Source organism: Narcine bancroftii, chromosome 8 (genome assembly GCF_036971445.1).
Source record: "Narcine bancroftii isolate sNarBan1 chromosome 8, sNarBan1.hap1, whole genome shotgun sequence".
NCBI classification, from domain to species: domain Eukaryota; kingdom Metazoa; phylum Chordata; class Chondrichthyes; order Torpediniformes; family Narcinidae; genus Narcine; species Narcine bancroftii.
Window position 1 is genome coordinate 6761883 of NC_091476.1, and position 27787 is coordinate 6789669.

At 39.3% G+C, this 27787-nt stretch overlaps 2 protein-coding genes across 11 annotated transcripts in view; one reads left to right on the forward strand and one right to left on the reverse strand.

Annotated features, from left to right (window-relative positions):
• On the forward strand, window positions 1–27492 carry LOC138740317 (uncharacterized protein CXorf65-like). Of its 9 annotated transcripts, XM_069892793.1 has the most exons (12): window positions 18–474; window positions 4750–4873; window positions 7088–7174; window positions 7868–7930; window positions 10730–10852; window positions 12327–12395; window positions 14139–14197; window positions 20520–20555; window positions 21305–21407; window positions 22599–22729; window positions 25539–25671; window positions 27280–27492. In XM_069892793.1, exons 2-10 carry the CDS (start codon window positions 4801–4803, stop codon window positions 22676–22678), a joined length of 693 nt encoding a protein of 230 aa, XP_069748894.1. In that variant the 5' UTR covers window positions 18–474; window positions 4750–4800; the 3' UTR covers window positions 22679–22729; window positions 25539–25671; window positions 27280–27492. The 9 variants fall into 9 exon arrangements, with proteins under 9 accessions (XP_069748900.1, XP_069748902.1, XP_069748901.1 ...); XM_069892794.1 differs by lacking the exon at window positions 4750–4873 and having other exon boundaries at window positions 8–474; window positions 10736–10852; XM_069892792.1 differs by lacking the exon at window positions 4750–4873 and having other exon boundaries at window positions 10–474.
• The window catches only part of LOC138740318 (cytokine receptor common subunit gamma-like), a 100377-nt gene that overhangs the window by 49933 nt on the left and 22657 nt on the right, over window positions 1–27787 (reverse strand). For both annotated transcript variants that reach the window (XM_069892803.1, XM_069892802.1), the window contains exon 3: window positions 18065–18177. In XM_069892803.1, coding sequence (XP_069748904.1) covers window positions 18065–18167 — 103 coding nt within the window. In that variant the 5' untranslated portion in view covers window positions 18168–18177. The remainder of the gene's footprint in view (window positions 1–18064; window positions 18178–27787) is intronic.

Sequence of the window (27787 nt, forward strand, 5' to 3'; positions counted from 1 at the left end):
TTCCAGTGGATGCTGTGTGATCTGCTGAGTTTCTCCAGCACTTGTATGATCCTAGCAACTGCAGACTTCTTTGTTTAACCCTGATAAGACTTCTCCTGAGATTCCCGCCAGTCTGATACATCCATAGATGAAACTCAATTATCCAATCCAAATTATTTAGTGGACTAAATTGGATATGCTGGTATCCAATTTATATGAAATCATTTATTTAAAAATATGCAGAAGAAGACAAAAGCAGAAGCAGCACAATTCCCTGACACAGCAGAAGGAAGTGTAATAATGAAAGAGGAAGACAATTTAATAGACTTGTGAGTACAAGAGAGCTGAATTTCGGGAAATAAATATTTTATCAAGATATACGCATCCTTAAGATTGGACAGAACTTGTTTTGGAGAATGAGAAGACTGCTGAAGCAAATTTCTTTCTTCTCATTAATGCTTTTAAGCAACATCAAACTAAGCACAGAGTCATCAGGTGAGTAACTGTATATTTTCTAACACTTTTGAAACAGGAAGAAAGATATCTGGCTCGATCAATACAGGCACACACAGAGTGACCTGATGATTTAAATTACTTCTTGGAAGGGTCTGATGAATGTTCATAGGTGCCTGAAACATTAATTGACGACTTCTTTCTGCTAATCAACAAGGTTTTATCACTGTTTCGGACTTGCATGCAATTTTACTTGGTAATTCGAGAAAAATTAGAAGTTTTTTGTGGTGCTCAACATTCACGGAGTTCCCCAATCTTGAAGAGCTTCCTTGTGATGACATAGGCAATCTTTTTATTACAATCTATTGTGTGTTATGTTGGATAGAAATAGTTCAATGACTGCAATGTAAAGGCCCTTTCACACTTGCATCCCACTAAATTGGCTGTTCAGTGTTCTGGGATAGGAATGGGGGTTTGGCTTTGCACATTTGATCCCTCCTAACTGGGACACTGAATGCTTTCACACTTGCAAGGAGCTATCCTCAGGGTTCTACCTTCTACTGGTGACGACACAACGCATCGGGTGATGGTGGACCACCCTAAATCCTGATCAATGTATTATGATCTTATATTTGAACAAAATTAATCATGCCTAATTATAACATAATTAAGCTTTATGTACTGCACAGTACATGTCCTTCAGCCTCTGTTGTTGTGCCGACCTATACAAACCTTTCTAAGGGACCGTGGGAAAGTGTGAGCAATAAATAGTAATAGTGGACAATTTTTAAAGAGGGTGGGAAAGTTGGTAGCATTATCGCGCACAATTTATACAGCGTAGGAACATTGGGGTAGCGCTATCGACTACAATTTAAACAGTGTGGGAAAGTGGTAGCGCTATTGCGTATAAAGTATAAACATCATGGGGAAAAGCAATAGCGGGCCTGCCCTCCCAAAATTCCATGCGGCAGAGAAAGGGCTGTGTGCCCAGCTGCAAAGATGGAGCATTCATAGAGGGGTTTCTCTGCCATATGGCATTCTGGGATTGCTATTTTCCCCCACTGACTTTTTAATTGTGCACTATAGCACTACCAATTTTCCCACGCTGTTTAAAAATTGTCCGCTATTCCTGTTTATTGCTATTTATTTCCCCTCTCTCTCCCACGGCGACTTTCCCATGACAAAGCTGATACCTTCATTTTAATCTTTTCTTTCTGCACTCACGCAAAAACTTGGGTCATTTCAATCCCACGATGCAATTTCCCCTTTCATACTTGCCTGATTTCAATGCCAGTGTCTGCAGACGCTGGGGATTGTACTCGGGGTCAGGGCTGTCAATCCCCGGCGTGTGATGACATCATCCGAGGCCGGTGTTGAGCTGATGTTGCTTTCACACTTGGCGCTTTAAAGGCCGATTGGCGTTTGATTCCTGGGATCTCTTGCAAGTGTGAAAGGGGCAAAATTCTTGTACCTAATTTATACATCCAGGGTATCCTTTGGTTTTCATTGTGAATAATAATTGTAATTTTGATTCTGTTTGATCATTAATATAACCACTCCTTATAATTCTATTTATCATATGTGATACAAAACTTTCACATGCAGTTTCACATGATGAATGCCCAGATCATCAGTTCAGTGTTATTAAAATATTTGCAATCTATCAAAGTATCTTGAGATGCTGATGGCTTAAATATGGAATAATAAGTACATAAGAATAGTAAGGACTTGGTTCAAATGGGTTATGTATAAAGTAATGGGTACATGACTGAGCTGCTGGTTTGAAAGGAACTGGAGAAGTTACATGAATCATTGCGTATAATATTGGATATTTGAGATCAGCTAAAATTAAGTGGTGAACTTTGCCTATGCTCAGATCTGCAAAATTACAGCAGGGGAATCCGTATGATGTAATAGAGACACTAATGTGCACACAATCAGTCTGTGCTCCGTAACTGCTTTGTTACTTGTGTCTTCAAATCATTGATAGATGATTGAAATTATGTGTGGTTGTTAATTGACTGTGTTATTTCAGATTATAAAGATGAAAGATTTAGTCACAGATGAATCCTATATGTAATAATTTAAACACAAACACTTAATCTGTTCTAAAGTAGATCACAAATTCAGTGAAGATTTCCACAAGGGAACATTACAACACAGAAATAAGCACCTTCGGCCCTTCTAGCCAATGCTGAACCTTTTCTTGCCTAGTCCCACTAACCTGTCTGCATTCACCACTTCAGCTGGCGGCTCGTTCCACACTCTCTCCATTTTCTATGTGAGGAAGTTCCCCTTTATGTTCCCCTTTATGTTCCCCCTAAGCATTTCCCCTTTCACTCTTAGCCCATGTCCTCTGGTTTGTAATTCACCTACCTTCAGTGGGAAAAGCCTATCTGCACGTACTTTGTCTAACCCCCTCATAATTTTAAATATCTCCATCAAATCTCCCTTAATTCTTCTATGCTTCAGGGGACTGAGTCTTAATTTTCCTTCTAACCCAGTTCCTGAAGTCTGGGCCCCATCCTAGTAAATCTTCTCTGCACTCTTTCTATCTTATTGATATTTTTCATGTTTTTAGGTGACCAAAACTACTCCAAATTTGGTTTCACCAATGCTTTACACAACTTTACCATTACATCCCAGCTCCTATTCTCACATAAATCTGGAGACACGGTTGTTGAAGTAAAACCACAAAATACTGGGGAAGCTCAGCAGGTCAAACAGTGTCTTTATGTAGCAAAGGTAAAGATACATCATCGACGTTTCGGGCTTGAGCACTTCATCAAAGTACGAGAAAATTCAGGCAGGGATCCAGACAAAAGAGTGGGGGGGGGGGGGTGGGAGGGAGGGAAGGAGAGTGGCAAAGGCAGGAGATTGATATGTAGTGAAAGAAGAGAGGGGAGAGCAGCAATGAGGGCAAGGAGGGATAGCTTGGTAGGAGGAAGAACTGGAAAGGGGAGGAGAAATAAAAGGCAAGCAGGTTTAATGGAAAACAGTAGCGTTAATGTTAATACCATCTGGCTGGAAGGTGCCCAGACACAAAATAAGGTGCTGTTCCTCCAATTTGCAAGTGATCAGTGTGGGATAGTTCACAAGGCCATGGAGAGACATGTGAGCGTGGAATTGAAATGATTGGCCACTGGGAGGTTGCTGTTGTTGCTCCTGTCTCCTATGTGTGATGGTGTCCCTTTTACTCCTGTCTATGGTGCTGTCCCCTCCCTCTTTTCTCCACCTATCATCTCCTTCCTTCCCCACCACCCCCCCCCCAACTCTTTTGTTCTGATACCTGCCAGCATTTTCTCACACTTTGATGAAGGGCTCAGTTCTGTATCTTTACCTTTGCTACATAAAGGATACTGTTTAACCTGCTGAGCTTCTCCTATACTCAATACTTTGATTTACGAAGGCCAAGGTGCCAAAAGCTCTCTTTACAGCCCTGTCCACTTGTGACACCACTTTCAGGGTATTATATTTCTGTATTCCCAGATCCCTCTGTTCTTCCACACTCCTCGCTGCCCTACCATTTACCATGGATGCTCTTACTTGGTTTGTCCTTCCAAAATGTAACTCCTCATATTTGTCTGTATTAGATTCCATCTGCCATTTGTCAGCCCATTTTTCCACCTGATCCAGATCCCACTGCAACCTTTGAAAACCTTTTTCGTTGTCCTGAATATCTCCAATCTTCATGTCATCTGCAAACTTGCTGATTGTATTTACCACATTACCACCAGATCATTGATAAAGATGACAAACACAATGGTCCCAGCACCAATCCGTGAGGCATACCACTAGTCATGAGCCTCCAGTCTGAGAAGCATAATCCACCACTACTCTTGCTTCTCCCATTATTGAATCCAGCTCACTACTTCACCATGAATACCTAGCACCTGAACCTTCCTGACTAACTGCCATGTCAAACAACTTATCCCAATCCACACATTCCAGATCCTTTCTCATTTCCTCAAAATTGAATTTTCTCCAATTTAGAATCTCAACCCAGACCTATCCTTCTCCATAATTAACGTGAAACTAATGGCAAAAATGTTCCCCTACCTGTCCTATCTCATTCCCTAATAGGAGATCCAGTATTGCACTCTCTCTAGTTGGAACCTAAATACATTGATTTGGAAAACCGGGTTGCTGGTGTTGTAATAGCATTATGCTAACCGCTACATGAACCATTTTGCCCACACATAACCATGTTGCCTATTTGTAGTAGGAGAAGCTTTGCAGAATGCATTTAAGAGTGCTGTTGCAGTCCAGGACTTATTACTTATCTGACTTGATAAAATCCGTGTATTATTTCTCCAGTGACTTCATTATTACAGATTGATGTCACAAAGCTTTTGATGTCAGATTGACATGGAGAGAGGCAGAAATTTGACCCAGGTGAGGAGACGTCATAAAAATATGTTCATCTACATCAAACATAGAGGTGAGCTGATCACACATTATACAGGTCTTGGGAATGGAGAAGTATCATGTCCAGTTCCAATAACAGGGACACAATGCTTTACTTGATGAAGAGGCAGATATTGAAAAAGGTTGAGATGCAACAAAAGCTTTGAGAAAAGCTCTGAAGCTTACGACAAATCCAAAAGTCGTAGCAGAGCCATTCACAACCATTCATGTATGTTAAACAAGCCAATCTGAACTTTTCAGCTTCTTTCTCTTCTACCACCTCTATCCAACCTCAATCCACCTATGTTATCCTGTGCTCCTCCTCCCTCCCTCATCTCCTCTTCCCCCCACTTTTCATTCAGGTATCTATCTATTTTTTCTTCTTCCTAGCCCCAAAATGTTGTGGACCTTTCACGTCCAACGGATGCTACTTGACCTGCTGAGTTTATCCAGCACGTACAAATGTCACAGCCGTCGTGTATGGCTGCTTTTGAAAAGTGCATACTAAGCTCTTATATTATTTACACATTAAGCAGTTTTTAGTTGAAATTAATAAACTTATGTCTATAATTAACTCATATAGTTAACAAAATGAACAAAGATATGGTAGACATTCAATAAACATTACAGTACAGTTCCTTTTAAATCTTGCCCCTCTCACCTCAAGCCCCCCAAAGGTAAGTAGAACTTGTGTCATGTGAGACAGAAGTAAATAGGTTGCTGTAGAGAATCAGAGTTGGTGGATGAGCTCAGGCTCAAAACGTTGGTTACCCTTTACTTCCTATAGACAATGTGTGATCTGCTGAGTTTCTCCAGCACGTCTGTGTATTGCTGAAGAGAATTGGGGTTTTGGCTCCTCAGATAGTGGAGTATCCTTTGGAAAGGTTGGGCTTTAAAGATCTGAAACAAGAACATGGGGGAGACAAGATAGATAGCATGCTGGAAATGCTTAAACTAAATGTTGGAATGGTTGTGGAAGGTACAAGAGCAATAAACATCTTAAGTTTGGAATAAGTCAAATTGGAAAGGGGATATGTAGAAATGCTGAGACTGAATGACTATGTTGTGACTGGGAATGTGAGGCTTAAAGAATGGTCAGCTCAGACTCAGAGAGAGGAATGTAATGGTGGAATCAGGATAAGGTGGTATGGATTGGGAAACAAGTCTTAGGATGCAAGATTAGCAGAGCTGGGGCTCTTCACTTTGGAGCATAGAAGGATGAGAGAAGACTTGATAGAGGTCTACAAGATTATGAGAGGCATAGATAGCATGGACAGCCAGTCCCTGTTTCCCAGGGTAGGATCAGCAAACACCAGAGGGAAGTTTAGGGGTAACATCAGGGGTAAGGGTCTTTTTTACACAGAGGGTTGTTGGGGCCTGGAATTCCTTGCCGGGGATGGTGGTGGAGATTGAAACATTGGGAACATTTAAGAGACTCTTAGACATGTGGATGAAAGAAAAATAGAGGGTTATGGGGTAGAAAGGGTTCAGTACTTTTTTTTAGGAAGGGATATATGGGTCGTACGACATTGAGGCCAAAAGGGCCTTTACTGTGCTGTATTGTTCTATGTTCTATGTAAATGAAAATGGCAAAACAAGAGAAGGGGGAATGATAACAACAATTAATGTCCATACCTGTATATGTACAAACAGGTGAGATGTGAGTGTGGAAGCAGATAGAATAGATGTATTTAAGAGGCTTTGAGATAGACATGAATGTGGAGGGTTGGAGGGATATCTATCAAGTCGAAACATCAGAGTTTTTGTTTAACTTAGGCATAGTGTTTGGTATAGGCAGGTTAGCCACAGGGCCTGGTCCTTTGCTGTACTCATCTGTGTTCTATGAATAACTTTAGTGCTCGATGGGCTGGGGAGGTGTGTGATTGCATTGCCATGGAGATAGTCACTTAAAAAATAAATATGACATTTTCGTTAAGATAGAGCAACTCTACTTAGTTTATGTAGGGGTCCAATTGCAAACCTGACCCTTCAAAGAATGGAAAGACATGATGCCCCAGAAGAATTATGAAAGAAATGGGAGCTCTAATGGTCCACTTATATTGGGGGGTGGGAGAAAGGGGGAAATTTATCGTTTTCTTTTGTTTGTAAAAATTTAATATATATTTTAAATGTATAAAAGTTTAAAGATTGTATGAGTATATTTATGGAAAAAAACAAAAAGATAAAATATTTTAAAAAACAATTCCATTGATACATTATTAATTTGTTTTTATATTTCTGATTTCAGGTGGCGAGCATTTTCTTGCTAACCCCAACTGTCCTCTCAGAAATTTCTTGCATTACTTGGAAGAAAAACTGAACATTCAGAATCCAGGTAGTGGATAAAATTAATCAAACATTTGAGACATTTTGGACATTATTTCGGGGAGTTAACCAGTGCTTGTTATAAAGCATGCTCCACAATTCTAAGGGCAGGAGTAGCTTTGACAAACATTGGGAAATGAGGCAAAAATGCTCATTGAGAATTAAATTGGTCTTGGTCTATAAATTAAAATCTCGCACCTTAAACCTTTGATGAAGCCATCCTCCTCACCTTTCCTTACTCTGCCTCATATGCCTGCAGGCCTCCCTCATTCAACCAGACAAGAAACAGAAAACCAGAAGCACGTCTTTCAACAGCTTGCTAAATAAAGTCTCACCTTCCCAATCTACCTCCCTTACTTGTGTCATCCAACTCAACATACAGTGGCCAACCAAAACCTTGAGGTAATTGTATTGTGTAGGGTTGTGGCTATCATGTGAGACCATGCCTACTACCTAGTAGGAAGATACACCATCTGCAAATCAAGGTTTGGCCACACCCCACCCATTAGTCCACACGTTGCCATTGGCTACTTAAATTCTTTTGCATTTGGCCATGGGCCTTTTATTCAATATTTTATTTAATTTTTTTGTCAATACATAAAGTCAGCTGCAAAATTGAAAAGATGCAAATAGAAAAAATAAATCCATTATATACGTCATGATGGTTAAATCCCCCACTTCCTCCAATACTCTCCCACTCTAGAAACCCAAAGAGAAGAAAAAGAAAAGGCAAGAACAGGAAATGAGAGAAAGAAAGAAAAGCAAGGTAAACAGAAAGGACTGTCAAGAAAGTGCCACTCCCCACACAAATATTCAATAAATATTCTATTTAATTCTTTGGAGAAGGTTAACACAAGTCCCTAGGATTAGGAAGACGTCTACAAATTTATACCTGAAATTTTTAAATACGAGCACCAAATTTGCAAAATATATTGTATTTATTTCTTAAATTATGTAATCTTCTCAAGGAGGAGCACAAATATGCATCTCAGCCTTCCATCATGCCATACCTAAATGTGAATCAGATTTCCAAGTAACTGCTATACATTTTCTTGCCACTTCTAATTCTATCTTGACAAATTCGGTTTGGTGTTTAAATAATTTCAATTTTCGTCTTGTCGCTATTCCCCAATAAAAATAGTTCTGAATTTTGTGGAAATTTAATTCCTGTAACCCAATCTAAAAAAAAATTCTAAATCTATCCAAAAAGATCTTATCTCAGGACATGACCAAGTCAGATGTAGGAAAGTACTTACCTCCTTGCCACATTGAAAACATTGATCTGATAAAATTGACTTCAACCTATTTAATTTCTATGGCGTGAGATATAATTGATGTAAAAAATTATATTGAACCAGCCTGTACCAAATGTTTATTGTTGTTTGTCATACTATCCCAACAAAGATCAGAGCAGTTTTGTTCATCAGTTCTAACATTTAAATCTAATTCCATGTCTTTCAAGGCTTATGGACCCTTTGTTTAGGAGTTTCCATTTGAAGTAAAAGATATATGGCAGAGGTACATTTCTTTACATTTCACTTTCGGATCAGAGTCTCCACATCACTACATTTCCATAATAACATTGTTGGGCCTAATTTATCCCTTAAATATGCTCTTAACTGAAACCAGCAGAAAAGTATGTATTAAGTATTCCATACTTATTTTTTAATTGATCAAATGACATCAAATGTCCTTCTTCATAAATCTTCAATATCTCTGATCCCTTTACAAGACCAGTTATCTAAAAGTTGATTACCCATTGTAAAAGGAATAAATCTGTTTTGAATCAAAGACATTTTAGGTGATAGCACCCCCATCCACCCTTGTTCCAATTTCACCATTTATCTTGTTCCAAATATAAATCACATGTTTTAACATAGGGGCTTCTTTCTCACCAGATTTTAATTTCATTTCCCATTTGTATATAAAATCCTCTTCTATTCTCTCTCCTATTTTTTCCAGTTATATTTTTACCCATGCAGGTTTCTCTCCTTCTTCAAAAAAAGGAAGTAAGAAATCTCACTGGGGCTGCTTGATAATAGATTTTTTTTTTAATTTGGACATTGTAATCCTCCTAATTCATATTTCCATGTTAACTTTTCTATGGAGACTCTACACATCTTACCCTTTCAAATAAATTTTCTCACATATTTATTTAATTCCTGAAAGAACTTCTGAGGTAATGATATGGGCAATGTTTGAAATATATATTCATCTTAGCACAATTGACTCTACCCACTTATGTTATTGGCAAAGCTATCCACCTATTCAAATCTTCTGCAACCCTTTCAAGTAAAGGCGAGTAATTCAATTTATGTAAGTTTTTAAGTCATTATCTATATGTACCTCTAAATATTTTATCCTATTTATCAGACATTTAAATTGAGTATCTCTTCAACACTGAATGTAATCCCTTCCCATAAGTGGCATAATTTCACTTTTGTCCCAATTTATTTTATAACCCTAAACTTCCCCATAGTCTTCCATTTTAAGTGCAGCTTTTGTAACGAAGGTGCTCATTCTGTCAAATAGATCAAAACATCATTGGCAAATAAATTAATTTTATATATTCCTCTTAATTAACCCTAAATCTCTTAATGTCAGGATCATGCTGGAATTGCTTCTGAAAGTGGTTTGATAGCTGAAATAAATAGAACTGGAAATAATGGACATCCTTGTCTACTGGATCTAGTTAACTGGAATGGTGCAGAAACTTGTTCATTTGTTATAACTTTGGCTTTAGGCTCATTGTATAAAGCAGGGAAAGCAGAAGAGAACCGTTGTGTTTCACAAAATGAGAGGATCTCCAGAGAGCCGCTCACAAAATTTCACTCCACTTGGCTGGAGCCTTTTTTTCTCTTCTGAAGCAAGACTGGTAGTGAGGCCAAGATCTAATTCCCATTCCTAAATTGCCTTTGCGAATGTAATGTTAAACTTGGCTCTCCTTATGGTGAAGGTGCTCCCACAGTATTGTTGTGTGTCTAGTTCCAGCAACTAGGGTTAGTGATGACAAAGGAATTTCAACAGCATTTCAAATCAGGATGATGTGAGTTGGAGGCGGAACTATCAGATGATGCAGTTCCTTAGATCCTCGGCCTTTGTCCTTCAAGGTAGTAGAAGTTACATTGCAGCACTTGTGGAATCTTGTTGTTCCCAAATCAGGAACTACAACTCTCGTGTTGACGATGGTGACAATACTTCAGGAGTGATTAAGTAACATTAAAGTGCATCAGAAAGTGCTTAAGGTTCAAAGGGCATTCATTCCTTCTTACTGAATAGACAGCAAGCACCTCTTCAGACTGCACTTTCAGGACAAAAGGGAAAGATTCCATTATTGTCATGTAATACTACATTAGAATGTAACATTCATGAAGTTCTTTAATTTTGTCCACTCCAAGGAAAGCAGAGTCACCACTTTGTCCAGTGCCCCTCGCAGAAATGAGGCCCCAGCAAAGAATGAACTCGCAACCCCTGGTTTACAAGACCAGTGCTCTAACCACAAGAGGAGAGAGAAATAGGAATTAATTTTAAACCATTCAATAACATACATCTTGTTTCTCTGAAGATACAGTAGACTTGTATGATGAGCAGCTGAATCTAAAGCTTCTGTTCCAAATCAAAGATCTGAATGAAAACATTGAAAACCTATTTGAGCACAGAGGAATCTACCATGCATGCAAAATTGAACGTAAGGACCCCAAAATTACATGTTCCTTTTCTTCCTTTGGGAGAATTATTTTATTTCTAAATACTTATTAGCATTGCTGAATTTGGATCATCTTTAGTTGCCAGTGGTGAATCAGTATGTATAAGAGCACCATCACTGGTGGTGCTCTCTTTATGACATTCTACATTGACCTCACAAGTTTGAATGCAGGGATGTGAATAAAACTGTCCACTGGCATCCGCACACACATTTAGCAGGTCATAGTTCTCCTTTGAACACTTTTGTTACCAGAATACACACAAGATTACGCGAATCATGAGTATACCTCCAAGACCTAACTTTCCTAACCAGCCTGTCCCCTTTGGTTATCCTTATCATTGAGGTATTCAACTCAGGACCCATTGCTGAATAACTGGGAATAGTTTTCATATATAGACCTCACACTTTGAAGTTAGCATAAGTCAAATATCATGCAGCCAAATGAAATTGGTGTCAGGGGGTGAAAGGATTATTGAAGTCTATTTTCATCACCTCTAACAGCCAGGAACATGTCAGAACTGAGATAAAAACGGCCATGTTGGAAATGGCTGGCCAGAAAATCTGTATATCTCAGGCAAGATTCACATGGAAGCAAGCGAAACAGGTTCAGAGGCAAGCCAAAACAATCTTCAAACTCCAAGGGTGGGGTGTGCAGCGCATCCAGACATTGGCGACATGTGTAAAGGGATCATTGTTCACCATTCTGAAAACAAATAGAATTTCTGGATATTTTCTGTGCAATGCTTTGACAGATCCAATAAAAAGCTTCCAGCCAAATGTCAGTCTGTCTGTGCCTCCTGCCTTAATAGGTTTTCTTTACATTCAGGGCTTGATTATCCACATCTCCATGGTGGAGATTTTGTGTTTTAATCCCATCATGATGTTTTGAGTACTCAAATTGAGATAGTTATTCAGTTAATCTGAAGGAAAAATTACAGTGACAGTGAAATGACCAGATTATTGTAATGATCTTCAGGGAAGAAAAATACCCATCTTTTCCTACTACAGCCCTTCTATATCTTTAGACCCCCCCCCCCCCCAGCAGTATTGTTACTTTTACGAGCCCTCTGAACTGCTCTCTCAGTTCTAGTCCTAGATGCACAATCAATTCAGATACAGTACATTTGAAGATGTCCACATCCTGTAAATTAATTTCAAAATTAGAAAAATCTGACCATCTACCTCAGAATGATAAAACTACAATTGCTTTCAGTGACCTTGTGATAATGAATATTAAAACCAGCCAAGGGTGTCAGCCCAGTTCCACATCTGTGCTTCCCTATGACCTGTCGACAGTGAATTATCCTGTTTTTGAAGGTTGAAAATGCAATCAATGTAAAACAGAATGTGAAGTTGGCACCCATGGTATTATACAGAAATAAAAATAAGATGATAAAGGAGAAATCTGGGAAAATAATATCACAAAAGTAGATGATACTTGTCTGTCTTTTTCTAGGAAATCCACTAGACAATGCCTTTAAATCCATCATTCCACTTGAGGAAAATGCAAGTGAAAATTTGATAAGTACGGCAACTACTAATAGCAGACACAAACTCTTAGCAAATATATTTGCATTTTGTTGAGCAAATTCACAATTAGTTCACTTCCTCTCAGAAGTGAATGCCCTCACAACTGGTATGCAGTTGAAGTGTCAATTAGCTACTGTAAACTGACCCGCCAGACATTTAGGTGGACACATGAATATGCAGGGAATGGAAGGATATGGATCATGGGAGAATCTAGTGGAGGGGAGGGCGGGGGTGGAATAAAATTGGATCAGTGCAGGATTAGAGTATATGACGGTTGATAATTAGTATGCACTCGATGGGCCAAAGGGCCTGTTTCTGTACTGTATCACTCAAAGACTCTGTGACATGTGTCTTTGACTTTGAATAGACATATACACAGTGCAAATGATCAAACAGCTGTGTGTTACATCCACTTGTATAATCTGGCAGTCAAAGGAAATGAACTCTGGATTCATGGAGTGAATCATGTTGCCCAGGGCTAACTACTAGCCCATGTGGAATGTTAATTCAGGGAAAGTGCCCAACCAAATGTGCCCAAGTCCTTTCCTGACTCCTCTGCAGAAGTTCATTCCTGCAGGACTTAAACAATGGTGACTTTGATCAGGAATCCTGGCTTTTTACCTTGGTCTCTCTTCCCTCACTCAGAAGAGGCAACAAATGGAGTAGAGTTTAAATGTGGAACATAACTGTTATACACAGTTTCTTAAATTTTCCATTTGGATGCCCATTAAAGTTATTATTTCATGGGAACCCCTGGCATATCTTTTTAAATCAGAAGTTAAAGCTGAGCTTCGAGAGAACGTGTCTTATTTTTAAATATTATTCGAATATTTATGTAAAAATATTGTGACCTTTAAGCTCAGATACACATATCTTATAGGCTTGATACATTTCTTGCTATTGTCACAAATGAGTTATAAAGATAAGAATATCTGTAATGAAGCAAAAAAATTGCCATAGAACCACAGAACATTACAGCACAGAAACAGGCCCTTCGGCCCTCCCAGTCTGAGTCAAGCTATTATTCTGCTTAGTCCCACCGACTTGCACCCAGTCCATATCACGCCCATCCAAGTACCTGTCCAAATTTTTCTTAAATGTCAAAATTGAACCTGCATTTACCACTTCAGCTGGAAGCTCTTCTGTGTGAAGAAGATTCCCTCTAATGCTCCCTGTAGAAGCTAAAATTATATCGTTTCTGTATTAGTATATTTACGGTACTGCTTGTTTAGAATTTTTACCAATTCTGTGAAAGTTATAGTGTCTACGATTTTGAGAATGTGAGGGGGCGGGGGTCAGTTTGTCGCTGTAGATCAAGCAAGAAGTCTTGTTTGATGGTCAGTATTTCATATATCTCAAGCTATCTCAACTATTTCAAGTTATCATGTAATTTCAAAGAATTGTAATTATTCACAATATATATGAAATGCAACACAGTTTGAAATTGTATTTACATCAATAAACAACATTAAACTGAACTTATTGTTGGATTACATTATGGAAAAGAGAACAAGATGAGCATCAATAATCTAAGTTAAACATGACGGCATTCGGAAGAGAATAGGTCTCTACACTCCCTTTCACCCTTGTCCTCTAGTTTTTATCTCTCCTAACCTCAGTGGAAAAGCCTGCTTGCGTTACTCTATCAATTCCCATCATAACTTCCCATTTTCTGTTGTAAAAACACACCATGTTAAATCATTGTTCTTCCTTTTAACTGTGTCTTGTTTATTTACAGCAACTCTTCAGAATCAGTGTGTCACTTTGGACCAACAAATCAAGCAAAAGTCTGAGAAGGTCTCTTCATCATTTTCTATAATAGGCAGTTCCTTTGACCTATTTCCTTGTACTTTCCTCTCTCTTCTCCCGAAGGAAATTGGTCATATTGGGGTGAAGGTGGCACAGGTGGTGCCTGTCTTCCTCCTTGGTTAACCCCGTTAGAGAGTATGGAAAGTAATTCTAGCTTATGAGCACCAGACAAATCATGTTCTGACTGTGCACATGGGTAATAAACAGGAGTATTTGATATTTTCCGGATAGATTGGATTTGAATTGGATAGATGCATGGATGGGAGATGTCTGGAGGGTTATGGAATGGGTGCAGTGGGACTAGAGGAATGATGTTTCAGCACAGACTAGAAGGGCTGAATAGCTTGTTTTCTATGCTGTAGTTTTATATGGTCATAACACAATAAATCTAAAATTCTCTAGCTCAGCAACTACAGGTACAATTTCATAATTTAAGTTTTACTAGATCAACAAGTACCAAGCACAGGGACCTGGAAATGGGATTGTAAAAAATGGCCTGCAGCAGGCACATGACAGGCCCTGCTTGGAGAGATAACTTGATTGGCATGGGCACATTGAGCCAAGGGGCCACTTTCCATGCAGTAAAGCTATGATTTTAAATTCTTGATGATACAGGAATATCACAGAGGGGTTACAGAGAGAAGATGACCATTTAGAACAGCCGCTCTCAACAGGGACTTAACAATACCACCACGCCCCCCCCCCCCACCCCCCCACAGCCCCACTCCCCGGCAGGCCACAGCACACCCTCACATAATATAATTTTTTTTAATGTTTTTAATGTCATTGGTAGAAGTCTGGAAGAAACCAAAACTTGATGCTTCATAGGGGAGTGGGCCCATAAACTTTGAGAAGAGACCTAATGGGACCATATCCAAAAAAAATGGTTAATTTAGAGCAAGTTCATATCAATGGAAACACATTTCAGCCATAATTGAGCTGTAGTTTATATCAGCTACAGCTAAGAAAAGGCAACTAGTCCCACCCCGCTCTCTCATGCCATAACCCTATAAATCCCTTTTCATACACCAATCCAACTCCCTTTAATCTGCCTATTGTTCTCTCCCTTGCAGTGCGTTCTAGAGGTTACCACACACCAAGTCAAAAAATCCTCCATTACAATTTCTTCATCTTAAAATTAATCATAGCAACCAATAATGATTGATTATAAATAAAATGATTTGAGACATGAACTGACATAAAAAAATACTTTGGAGTGGATGCAGCTAGATCACTGACAGCACAAGGAATGTCAGGATGGACATCACATGCAGTGGACCAAGTCCTGGGAGGTGGGGTAATACAGAGGGATGCTTACTGGTGAGTTGGGCCAAATGGCCATTTGCCATGCTGCATTGTTGTACAGTTCCAGGACACAAATTCAAGAATTTCTTCCAATTAGAGCTGCTTCCTTCAAAGAAAATCCAAACAATCCCCACATTGATCAATTCAGACTTCTCCAATACCAATTCTAGTCCCTGGCTATTACCATGCCCATGTACTAGAATTCCTAATCATTGAAATCTGTTCAATTTCATTTATGGTGCTTCATTCCTTTATCAAGAAATCACTCCTTAATGTCTGTCCTGATAAAAACTGGCCCAGTTTTCTGAGTTATCTGTGTATTTGAATGTTAAACTTGGATGAAGGTAATTTTTAAAAAATATTTATAGCAAAGTAGAAGCCGATTTTGGCCATTTGAACCTGTGCTGTCTGTACATTTTGGAGGGTGGGAGGAAACAGGAGCACTTGGGAAAACTCCACACAGACATGGGGAGAACATACTCCTTAGACAGCCTGATTCAAACCCAGGTCACTGACACTGTAACAGTGTTGCACTAACCATTTCACATGTTTACCCCAGTGTCAATATGTGAACATTTAATTTCTACACATTAGTCTTAATTAGTGATTCTGTGCCTCAGTGAAACAAATACATTCACTCATTATATTTTAATAGTTATCTAATCTCAGTCACATATCTTCACTTAATTGCTAGCCCACAATTAACCAAATAGACCACTCAACCACAGTTACATATTAAAACCAGCATAACAGTGCCAGCCAATGTTCAAACTTATTTTTATATCCTGATGCTAATCACAAATAATTCCTCTGAGGCAATGCTGAATCAATGAGGTCAACATCCACTAGATACAAGAAAGTGATTACATTAATTGGAATCCACGCTCAGCTGCTTCTCTAAAAGAATTCCAATTCATAGTTCAGCACAAAAGCTGGAAGCTTGGGCAAAGAAAGAACTACAGGAGGAAGTCAGCTAGCCAGACAGCATCCATGGGTAGAAATGGTCAGTCCACATTCAAGTCTGATCCCTTTGTCAAGACTAAGATAGAACATGTGAAATTACATACATAAGGGGGGGAAATAATTCATAGTTAACCCGTTGCATCATCAGTGGGCTGTTCGTGTGTAATGATTGTGAGCTTATTGTCATACACATCATACAAATGCCCAAAATGCATTGACCAAAAGTTAAACCCTTGTTCAGTCGTCATAGATTTTGTTGATAGGTAGTGGTTGACCATAGGTCGATTTTACTATGAGGCAGAGAATCAGGCCAAAGTTGATGATAATCCCAATTTATCTCAAAGCATATGTATACAACATCATTATGGTGCTTAATTTTGAGGAACAAGAATTAATATTTTGGTGTGCATTTGTAAGGCTTACTGTCACTCTCTGAACAATAACTCTGCATGCCTTATATTAATAATTCATTTGTCTTTATTGTTTAAAAAATGTAAATTGATAAGATTCTAATTTGCTTGTTAAATACAAGATATACTGGCTTAGGAACTTGTTTGCTTTAATGCAATTTCTTATACACCAAACAATTAATTTAAAGTGTAAATGTGATTGGACACTTGGTGCTCACTGTGAGACTGGCCTCTGTATGTCGAACATAGAACATTACAGCACAGTACAGGTCCTTTGGCCCACAATGTTGTGGCAACATAGATAAACTTACTCCACATCAATCTTATCCTTCCCTCCCTCACAGCCCATATTTTTCTTACATCTGTGCTGCTATCAATGGTCTTTTGTACCAATCCCCACCAGCTTCCTCGGCAATGCATTCCAGGCACCCAGCTGTGTAAAATCTTACCTCTGATGTTTCCCCCAAATTTTTTTTTCTGGTCACCTGAAACAGATGTCCTCTGGTATTTGCCACTGTTCCCCTGGGAAAAGGATACTGCTTGTCCACCTTATCTAACCCTTTGATAATCTTAGCCCTCTATTAGGTCACCTCTCGTCCTCCCTCACTCCCAAGAGAAAACCCTTTGATCTGTCAATGCCCTCTAAACCAGAACAAATCCTGATAAATCTCCTCTGCACTCTCTCTAAAGCTTCCACATCTTTCTTGCCATGAGGCATTCAGAACCGAACACAATACTCTTAAGTGCGGTCTAACCAGAGCTTCACATAGCTGCAACATTGTCACGGCTCTTGAGCTTAATCCCCCGACCATGTGACTAGCCTATACACAGCAACTATTGGGCAAGTCAAGCATGATCTCATTGTTGTGAGATGAGTTTGTGTACACTTGCTGAAGGAATCTCATGGATTTCAACTGAAAAGTGTAGATATTAATGGGTGGAGCTGTGTGCTCATGAGCTTGTCACAACTTCCTTCAGCCTCTTGATTGTTAAATGCTTTCAGGCCATGAAGATCATTACATAAACATGCATTATTTTTCCTACTTTCTGAATAACTTTAGCCATTGTTTTGGCCACATTTCAAACTGCAGCAGTTCACATCTCCTGAGCGCCAAGGAACACTCCAGCTATCACACTCCCCTGAAATTCAATCACTTTTTTTTTAGGGATTTCTCACCTCTGTCTTCCCCTCTTCCCAGTCTACTTTTCCCAGATCCGACCCAGTGAGCTGGTCTGTGCTGGGTGGTTTTCAAGGTCATCACCCTCCCATCCATTTTCATTTCCAGAAACCTATGATAAAAAGAACATGCTTATTTGCTCGAGTACAAACCCCTGCTGGCAACAATGCTTTAAGCTACAGAAAACACACACACAAAATTTTTCTTTTATTCAATTAATGCAATTTGAGAGTTAGTGTACAATGTGTCCCAAAGGATCAACCATACTGGAATTCCATGGCAGATATTTTATTTTTAAATAAACGTTTGCAATAACTCGACAATCTTGTAAGATTCTTTAAGCAAAACTATCCCACATTTCTAAACCATTAAAATTATTTGAAATCCTATCATTAAACTTATTCATTTGCTTATACTAAAACAAATTTTATATGGGCCTTTTAAAATTACGTAAACAGATTCTTTATAATCTAGATTTTAAATGACACTAATATACTTCCAATTTTCAAAACAATTTACTGCATGTTTATCAATATAGATTTAGCCATTGTTCTGTGTATTAAGTTTCCCAGTTGAATGAATAATTAGTCAGTTGGAGTTGTGATGTTGTAACCTTCTTTTTGATTGCATGTTCCCTGCTGAGAGTGTGGCTTGGAAAATAAAACATAATATTCATTACGTCCTGAGAAGAATTGTTTATTCTTCATTGCAGTTGATGCCATAAAACAGAAGTCTTGCTAGCTCACTAATGACAAAGCCATAAGTCTGTATCTTAAGAAAAGCTAATAATTTCTCATATCACCTTGTAACCCTCCTCATTTTGCTTGCAGTGATGAGTGTAAACTCTGCATAATGCAGTATTTGACTCAGGAAGGGTTTATTTTTGACCTTCTTGCCAGTGTCTCATACTATCAAGTATGGGTTTGATACACAAAAAAGTTATCTGGGTGAAATGCGGCACCTATACCTGGAAGGTCACTAAGTGAGACCTTATTCAGCTCTCTCATACTGCCTGATGCCCCCCATTGTTCAACAGAAATCTGTCTGCTGAAGCCCCCATGAACCCTTTGTAATCGCCTGGCCTGACTATTTGAATGCTAGTCTTCCTGCCTTCTCATAATATGTATATGTGGCAAGATTGAATTGTGCAAATGCTGCAGTTGTGTTTTGAGTGGAATGACGTCCTCTTCATCCAAGCCCCTGTGGTTACTAACATATTTTCTCCCTATTAAGTAATAACTGACTCTTGGTTTCTCCAGGGCATTGTCTCTCCCTATATTTGTAGTCTCACCATGCAATACAGTTAAAATGCATTTAGAGTGGCTCATGCAGAGGCAGAGAAAAGAGGAATACAGATCATACACTGACAGATGGGCTGCAAGGCCTTTGCTGTGCTGTGTTTTTCTATGTGCTTTGTAATCTCATTATGCTCTAAATCAAGACATTTGTCCATTCTTGAACTTAATCATTCCACTATTGCTGACCACGCCTCCAGTTGACAAGATACTACGCTCTAGAATTTTCTCCCTCATCATCTGAAGATCTCTGCCTCTCTTTAAACTTTAAAATCTCTGACTAAGACTTTGATCATCTGCCCATTAGAATTTGTCTGCCGCAGCACAGTACTTATTCTAGGGAATGCGCGCGTTTCTCAGCTGAGGTCCCAGTTTCCAAAGAAGGGATTGCAGTGAATTAATCTGCTCTACCTTTGCACACAGTTCAGCAGGGAGAAATATTTCCCAGCCTCAGAGCTGAACAAAAAGTAGATTTTTATTCTTCTACACCCCCACCCCCAACCCCCTTCTCTCCCTCTCTCCTCATGGCTAGAAATAACCCAACAACAGGATGCATTTGTCCCAAGAGCAGTGGTCAGTTGACAGTTTGTTTGAAACTTTAATCCTTGTTCAGAGATCCTAAACTGCTGTCCAATTGTGTGGTTCAAGCTGGCAATTCAAAATGTGTCTGGTCAATGTATGGAAGTACACTGATTGCCACAACTCCAGGCTCTCTCTGACCAAGGCCCCAACTCTCAATACATCATATAATTTCATAGACGACCAATTCAACGTAGTGTAGCTGTTAGCACAACGCTATGATATCACCGGTGCCCACGTTCAAATTTGATGATGTTTGTAAAAAGTTTTTTATGTTCTTCCCATGACCTATGTGGATTTCCTCTGGGTACTCGCACCCTCCAAAGATGTATGAGGTTAGTAAGATAATGGGTGTATTTGGGCACTGAGCAGTGCAGGCTCATGGGCCAGAAGAGCCTGTAACTGTGCTGTATTTCAAAATTTAAAAATTAAATTAAAATTCAATTAAAGAAGCGACTGAAGTGTACAGGGTGGTAGGTTAATTAATTTGGCGAAGTGGGTTTCAAAGGCCGGAATTGCTTCCACCATGCTGAAAATTAAAAAATAGTCAATTTTTAACTGCAATTATTTCTTAATTTAGAATCATAGGGGACTGAAGGATTATGGGAAAGTGCAGGTAAGTGGAGCCTCGGCCATGATGTCATTGAATGGAGAGCAGGCTCAATGGGCCAGATGCCCAACTCTTGTTTATATTTCTTATGTTTTTATGTTCTTATCTTGCCGAATGAATGGTGTGATAAACCACTGTTACACCGTGATTGGCTGCTACTGACTGGGCACGTCTACTGAGATCGATCCTACCCATAGACCCTTGCAGGCTACCCCTTACCTTTTGCTCTGATCAGTCAAGGAGGTGGATGGTTGTTTGATAGTGTTCCAGTCTTTAGCTATTAAAAGCCTGATTGTTTCACTACTCAGCCTTGTGTGAATTATTGATGGTACCTTAAATGATCATAGTTATACAGAGGCAAAAGATTCAGCAGCGATGGCAACTAGGTTTTGTGCTGTGAAGATAATCAATGATCCCTCACAAAATGAAACAGTTTCCTCAAAGTGAAGGAGGTAAATGGATTTGAATTGGGTCTATCGTCCCTCTCCTGAGAATCCCATTCATCTAGTTGCTGAACCCATCCGAGGTGAACCTGGAACTAAAGGTGTGAAATAAGAAACAGTCTGGTTGGAGGGAAGGTGGGGGAGGGCACAGGGTGGGTGAGGATATAAGTTTATTGTAAAAGATAAATAAAGTGGTGTTGACAAGAGAAAATATAAATTGAATTTATGATTATGAAATGTATCTGATGGTTGATGTGTGGGAATCTGGCAAAAACAAACTAAATGATATTCTTCTGTGCATTTGCTAAGCAGAGGAGGGGAAAAGGAAGCTCGAAAGCTGCCGCAGAAGATGAACCTGTCGTTAGCAGGGCCAGTGGGAGGACCAGGACAGATCAAGGGAAAAAGTCTGGAAAAAGTTAGACACCAAATGCATCTCTTTCTTGCAATGTGTTCTTATGTGTGTCAAGAAGAAAATCTGTTTAGATTGTGTTTCTTGCAAAATATCGTTACTGTACTAGCAATATAAATTTGAAAATGAAAAAAGAATTGATGTTGATATATAAATATAGCCTTTCATATCTTCAGTACTGTGGTCCACTGTTAGCCAGAATCAGACACACACAAGGTAAAGACTGAACAACAGGCTTTAATCCACAAAGACTTCCACAGAGCCAGGCCGGCTGTGGCTGCAGCAACTCTGTGAGGGGCGTCGGGAGGCCGGCGCAGGCTTATATACCGGAGGGTGATTGACACCCGACCTGGTGGGGCTTGATCCCTTCAGGCCGACTGACTGACAGCCGGCCAGGTGTTGTCCTGACACCTTATACTCTTGCAGGTACAGAGGTTGCCCCCTTCAAATATAAATGAAAAGTAAGGTCTGATCCTCTAGTTATAAAATATACCAAGTAAAACATGCAAAACAAATTCAATCAGTGGCATAAAACGTCATCAAATTACTTCAAATGACAACTTGCTTCCTACTTCTCTTCCAGAAATCTATGGATTGATGTCAGATTTCAAACACCTCAACCATTTGGCCCCATTTAAGCTGGACCTAATTCCATGGGGCCTCCAATGTTAAATGCTCCCTTAACTACTCGATAACTTCTTCATTGATCTGGGATTATTCAGAGAGCTGATGAATTACACGCATCATTCATTGGCTTTTCATCCATCCTCACTAAACATAAAAAGTGATTATTCTCATGATAAATTTCAAGTTCTTCTATAAACACTAGGGGACAGTAAAGGGAAAGAAAAGTTTCTTAGCAATGTCCACTTGTTTGTGAGTTGTATTTGAAATCTGGTCCAGCATCTGTAATTAATTAATTTTCTTCCTTCTTGAGAATAAATAAATCGAATTTACAGAAAAATTCTATCAAATCTGTGATAAAAGAAGGGGCGATTGCAGCGAGAAAACAACGATAGAAAGTTTCTTCTCTCAAAACATCAATTGATAAACTCCTTTTACAGCAATGCAACACCTCATACTAATTGATTTAACCTTTTCAAATGTGGCCTTGAGTTGCTTCCTGCTGCATTGTTTCCACAGATGGGATTTTATGGACTTCTGTCATTTACTTACAGACCATCTATTTATTTTCAGTAATGCAAGATCTGCTTCACCTCACCAATGCCTTGCAAAGATCTGGAAGCCTCCCATTCTTGGGATTCACCATCATGTAACATGTGGATACACTGAAGAGAGAGTTCCAAGATGTGAATGCAATATGAAAAGTATGTAATGACATGATATGTAGTATAACACAAATAACACAACCAATTGTGTTTCATTTGATATGTGTTAAAACATAATGCTGGAGAAACTCAGCTGGTCAAATTACTTAATGTAACAAAGCAAAAGATACAGTACATAACCGATGTTTCGGACTTGTTTTGGGCTGTTGGACCTGCTTATTTTCTCCAGCATTTGGTGTTTTCACTTCAACAACGGTGTCTGCAGACTTTCGTGTTTTACTTTAACTGTATTGTTTCCATTTTACTTTGACTTATTTGATAAGAAATAGGGTAGAAATCGGAGTGATACATTTCTGAATTCAATTTTAAAAATTCACAATCTCTTGGAAAAATTATTCTGCTAAATGGGCGATTCTTTCATTGAATATACCCATTGTGTATTCATAGGCTGCTTATCGTATTATATGGAAACATGCATACACCAGTGCTGTTTAGCACGCCAGTGTAGAGACAGCATGTGCCTTCAATAAAAGCGAAAGTTATTTGAAAGCTGAAAAATAGCAGGGGGACTGATCATCTCCCACCCTTTTCAATTCAGCACTGAAAGCTGTTACTGGTTCGGTTGCTAGAAGGATGGGGACTCATTCCCTTCAAAATTTAGGAAGGAAATCCACACATAGTTGATGGGAAAAGATGACTCAGGAAGTCAAAACAAAAAAGATGGTTGTTGACTTCAGGGGGGGCCCAGGCTACACTGAACATCGACGGCTCGACTGTTGATATCTTCAAGGGTATCAAGTTCCTTGGAGTCCACTTGGCGGAAAATCTCGATTGATCCCTTAACACCAGCTCCAAGGCCAAGAAAGCCCAGCAGCGCCTCTACTTGCTGCGAAGGCTGAGGAAAGTTCATCTTCCATCCTCCATCGAAATTACATTCTACTGAGGATGCATCAAGAGCATCCTGTGCAACTGCATCACCGTCTGGTTTGGAAGCTGCACCACCTCGGACCACAAGGCTCTGCAGAGGAGAGTGAAGTCAACGGAAAAGATCACTGGGGGCTCTCTTCCCAAAATGAAGGACATCTACAACACCCTTCTGCCATCTGGTAGGAGGTACTGTAGACCTCAGGTCCTTGTGGCTTGATTGGGCAACAGTTTTTCCCCAAGTCATCAGGCTCCTGAATTCCCAAAACATATGTGGATACTGAACCACGGACTTTTATTGTATATATCTTTAACATTTTAACTTCTACTCTAATTTAATATTTATATAACTAATCTACATGATCCTGGAGAAACATCATCTTGTCTCTGAATGAAAAATAAAGATGACGACTTGAAGTTCTGCAAACTGCATCTGAATGTAATGGGAAAGTGAGATACAGCACCTGTATAAAATATAGTACATGTTTTAAATCAGAATTGTTTATTTGCAAGAAAATAATATTAAACTATTTATTCATCTTTAGCTTACAACTTAGGAGTCTATACAGCACAAAAAGCCCATCGTTCATCTGCCCCATTTATTTCCTTATAATCTGTCCTCTCTCATGTGACAATTAAGTCCACCTAATTCTCTAGTTACCTGCCTACACAAGGAGAAATTTACAGTAACCAGTTAATTTATCGGCACATCTTTGAAATTTGATAGGAAACTAGAGTACTGGGGAAAATCCAGGTGGCCACAGGAAGAATATAACATTTTACACAGATAGCTCCCATGGTCAGAATCAAGCATGGGTTGATTGAGGTGTGCAGCATGCATCATGCCACCCAAGACATGTAGCCAAGTAAAAGTTGCATTGCTGTATTCTTTAAAGCAAGCTCCATTGGATTCTTCATCCAATAGGTTCATATTATGAAAACGCACATGAATTATATTCGTACTTAATGGTACACTATATGGTTTTTTTTAATCAATATTTTAGCAGTACATGTAAGTAAGGTATTGACAGATATGTTTAGTGAGAAACAAATATAAATACAGAATCTTAGGATCATTTTATTAGTTTTGCTATTGAATCAGCATTTGGAGTTTTTGCTTCTGGATTTGAACTCAATGAAGGTTCTATTGTGAGACTTGCTTGAATTTTACACTTTTCTTCCTGATGGAATAATTTATCATCCAGTTTTGGTTGACCTCTCATAATGGGCATTCAATCTATATGAACGCTTAAGAGTCTGGCACTCAGTTTCAACCTAATATTTCTTGGTCCATCAAACTTCTATGATGTCTTCTACCACCTACTAGTGCCAGTTCAGTTTTGAACAAACTAAGAGCACTTTCACTGGAAATGTTGTACTTTCAATGAATGCTGTTAGCGGGATCACAAGATCAAGGAACAGAAGTAGGCTATTCAGCCCATTAAGTCTGCTCTGCAAATCCACCCTGAACTCAATTGTTCTCACATCTAGTTCCAAATTCTGGCCTTTTCACCATTAGGTACTATTGAGTTCCTGGAAAATTGTCTGTTTTTCATTTTTACATCATGTGAAGCTGCCTTGTCTGCATTTCTTCACAAAAAAGCAGGTTGAAAACCTTGTTTTTATTTATTTAATGCATTTTCATATTAATTTTGAGAGATCAAATTTTATTCAACTTCTAAAATTTTTGGGCAGTGATTTGTGAATTCCGTAAGGGTGAGTTTCTGTTTCCTGAATGGTCATAACATGCGGGGGGTGGGCATATACAGTAAAATCCCTGGAATCTGGCACTTATGTGTATTTTCCAGTTGTTTGAGATTTCATGTTGTGTGACTGATGGACTAACATCAAGGCTCACAAATTTTATACTTATGCATTTTTTACCTATTTATTCTCCATGATTTTTTTTTGCTCGAAACTGCAGGTTGCTTGAATTCTGGATAACAGGGGTTTCACTCAACTGCTTCCATTCCAATCAAAAAGCCAAATTTGGTTGAACAAGGGATAAACACATTTTCCTCAACCGCAGTTAAACAGGAATACGCTCCCATTGCATGGTATGGACTTGTTTTAGCAAGAAATTAGTCAAGTAGTATTTCATCCTGAGTTTATCAAAATTCAAGCGATGTTTGATTATTTAAAACTTCTTTACCTATTTTGAATGGCCCCTCAACTGTCCCATTTGCAGACGTGAAGGAGAATAGGGTCATTGAGTCACACAGCACAGAACAGGCCCTTTGGCCAAACTCATCCATGCCAATCAACACGACATTTTTCCCTGTATTTAGTCTCTATCCTTCAAAAGGTGCATTATCCATGTATCTGTCCAAATATCCTTTGAATTTAATCACTGTATTCATTTCTATACCTGCCTCTGGCAGCTTATTTCAGGTGCACACTACATTCTAAGTGAAAAGTCACCCTTCAGATCCCTCCCATATCTTTCTCCTTTCATCTTAAACCTATTCCCTCTAGTTCTAGAATCATCAATCTGGGAAAAAGACCCTGAGCATTCACTCTATCCATGCCCATCACAATGGTATCAACCTCTATAAGGTCTGAAGTATGTTTGACAGCATTGTTTAAATATGTAAACACAGAAGGTTAAAACCAACAATCATTAAAAGTAAGGAACATTTTGTTTAGCTATTTCATCAACTTATTCCTAGTACTTTCAGTACAGGTAGATGAGCCCATGTATTTATTTTGTATCCTCTTTGTTTGAACATCAACAGAAAAGTCCCTCTACTAGGCCCTCTCCTAGTCAGGATTATTACTAGCACTTTATCATGGCACCACTGGATAGAAGGAGGTTCAGGAGAAATGAGAATAGGAGCAGTTGTGTGTATGGTCTCCATCAGTCATGGACTACCATGGGTACTGTGCCTCTGGTAGTCTCTCCAGGATAGGGTGCAAGCCAGGATAGAGTTGACATGGAGATCCATCTGTTGCCCATGCAGTAATTACCCTTCCCCCCCCCCCCCCCCATGCTAATGGCAGATCCAAAGGAATGACAGAAGTCAATACAGTCTGGTGCCAGCAGCATTGCAGGAGTTGCTGTACCAGTGCTGGGAACATCAGTCAGCTGTCTTCGAGACTCCAACTCTGGATTTTTCTTTGGGGTTTACTCCAAAACCCTTTCCTGTGAGCAGGTAGATCCACAAGGCAGTGGAGGTTTGAAATCAATTTTCCCTCTCCTAGTGAGTTACCATCTGTGGATAACGAGTCCATCTGCCGGAGAAACTAGTTTCAAGGTGCCAGTGGCCCACCTTTTCCCCTTCTCCTGTCAGTGAGAGCAGCTCCACTGGGCATAAGAACTATGTCACATGTAAAGGCCAGGAGTCGTCAGAGGCCGTTTGAGTTGCACGCCATGAAGAGCACGTGTGCAGCAGTGGGAGCTCGTCCCCACTACCACCCTTTGGCTACGACAACCTTTAGAACCAGAATAAGGAAGAGATAAAACCAGTGAAACCAGATGAAAGTGAGAGTTTACTTAAAATTGGAATATTCAGTGTTCATGCTGTTAGGTTTAAGGCTGCCCAGGAAAAATAATGATATATAGTTCCTAAACTTTACATTTAGCCTCACCCCAGAAATGGATGAGGGCGAGGACAGACATCCCACTCCATAACTAACACTTTGCTTGTTAAATTTATTACCTACAGGTTAAAGTACAAAGATATGGCCAACTAATTTTGGCTGAACCAATCAACTCTTCAATATAGATCATGAAGAACCGAAGCAGCAGTACAAAAACATTATGAAAGAAAACTATGAAGTTTCTGCAAGTCACTGTTTCTTTGTCGTCACCTTGTCAAATTTCTACCAAGGAATTATTGTGAGGCAAAAACAGCAGAGATTAAAACTGCAGGCTCAGAGAGGAAGGGGACGGCATGTGACTGGTGTGGGGTAGTGGTGGGGGGGGGGGAAGAGGAGGGAGGGGGAGAGGAGGTGACAAAGTTGATTAGATACTTTAACGGATCAAAAAAGGTAAGGCTGCAGCCAGTCCCAGGTCATCAAGAGCCAAGTAATTCAGACGGGGACTTTATTCCCTAGGGGAAAGGGAACTGAACAATGATCTTACGGTGGTGTTTCTTCGTCATCTAGTTCTAGAATCGTTTACCCTACGAAGGTTTAAGGTGAAAGGGGAGAGGTGAGTTGGGTGGCATGGTT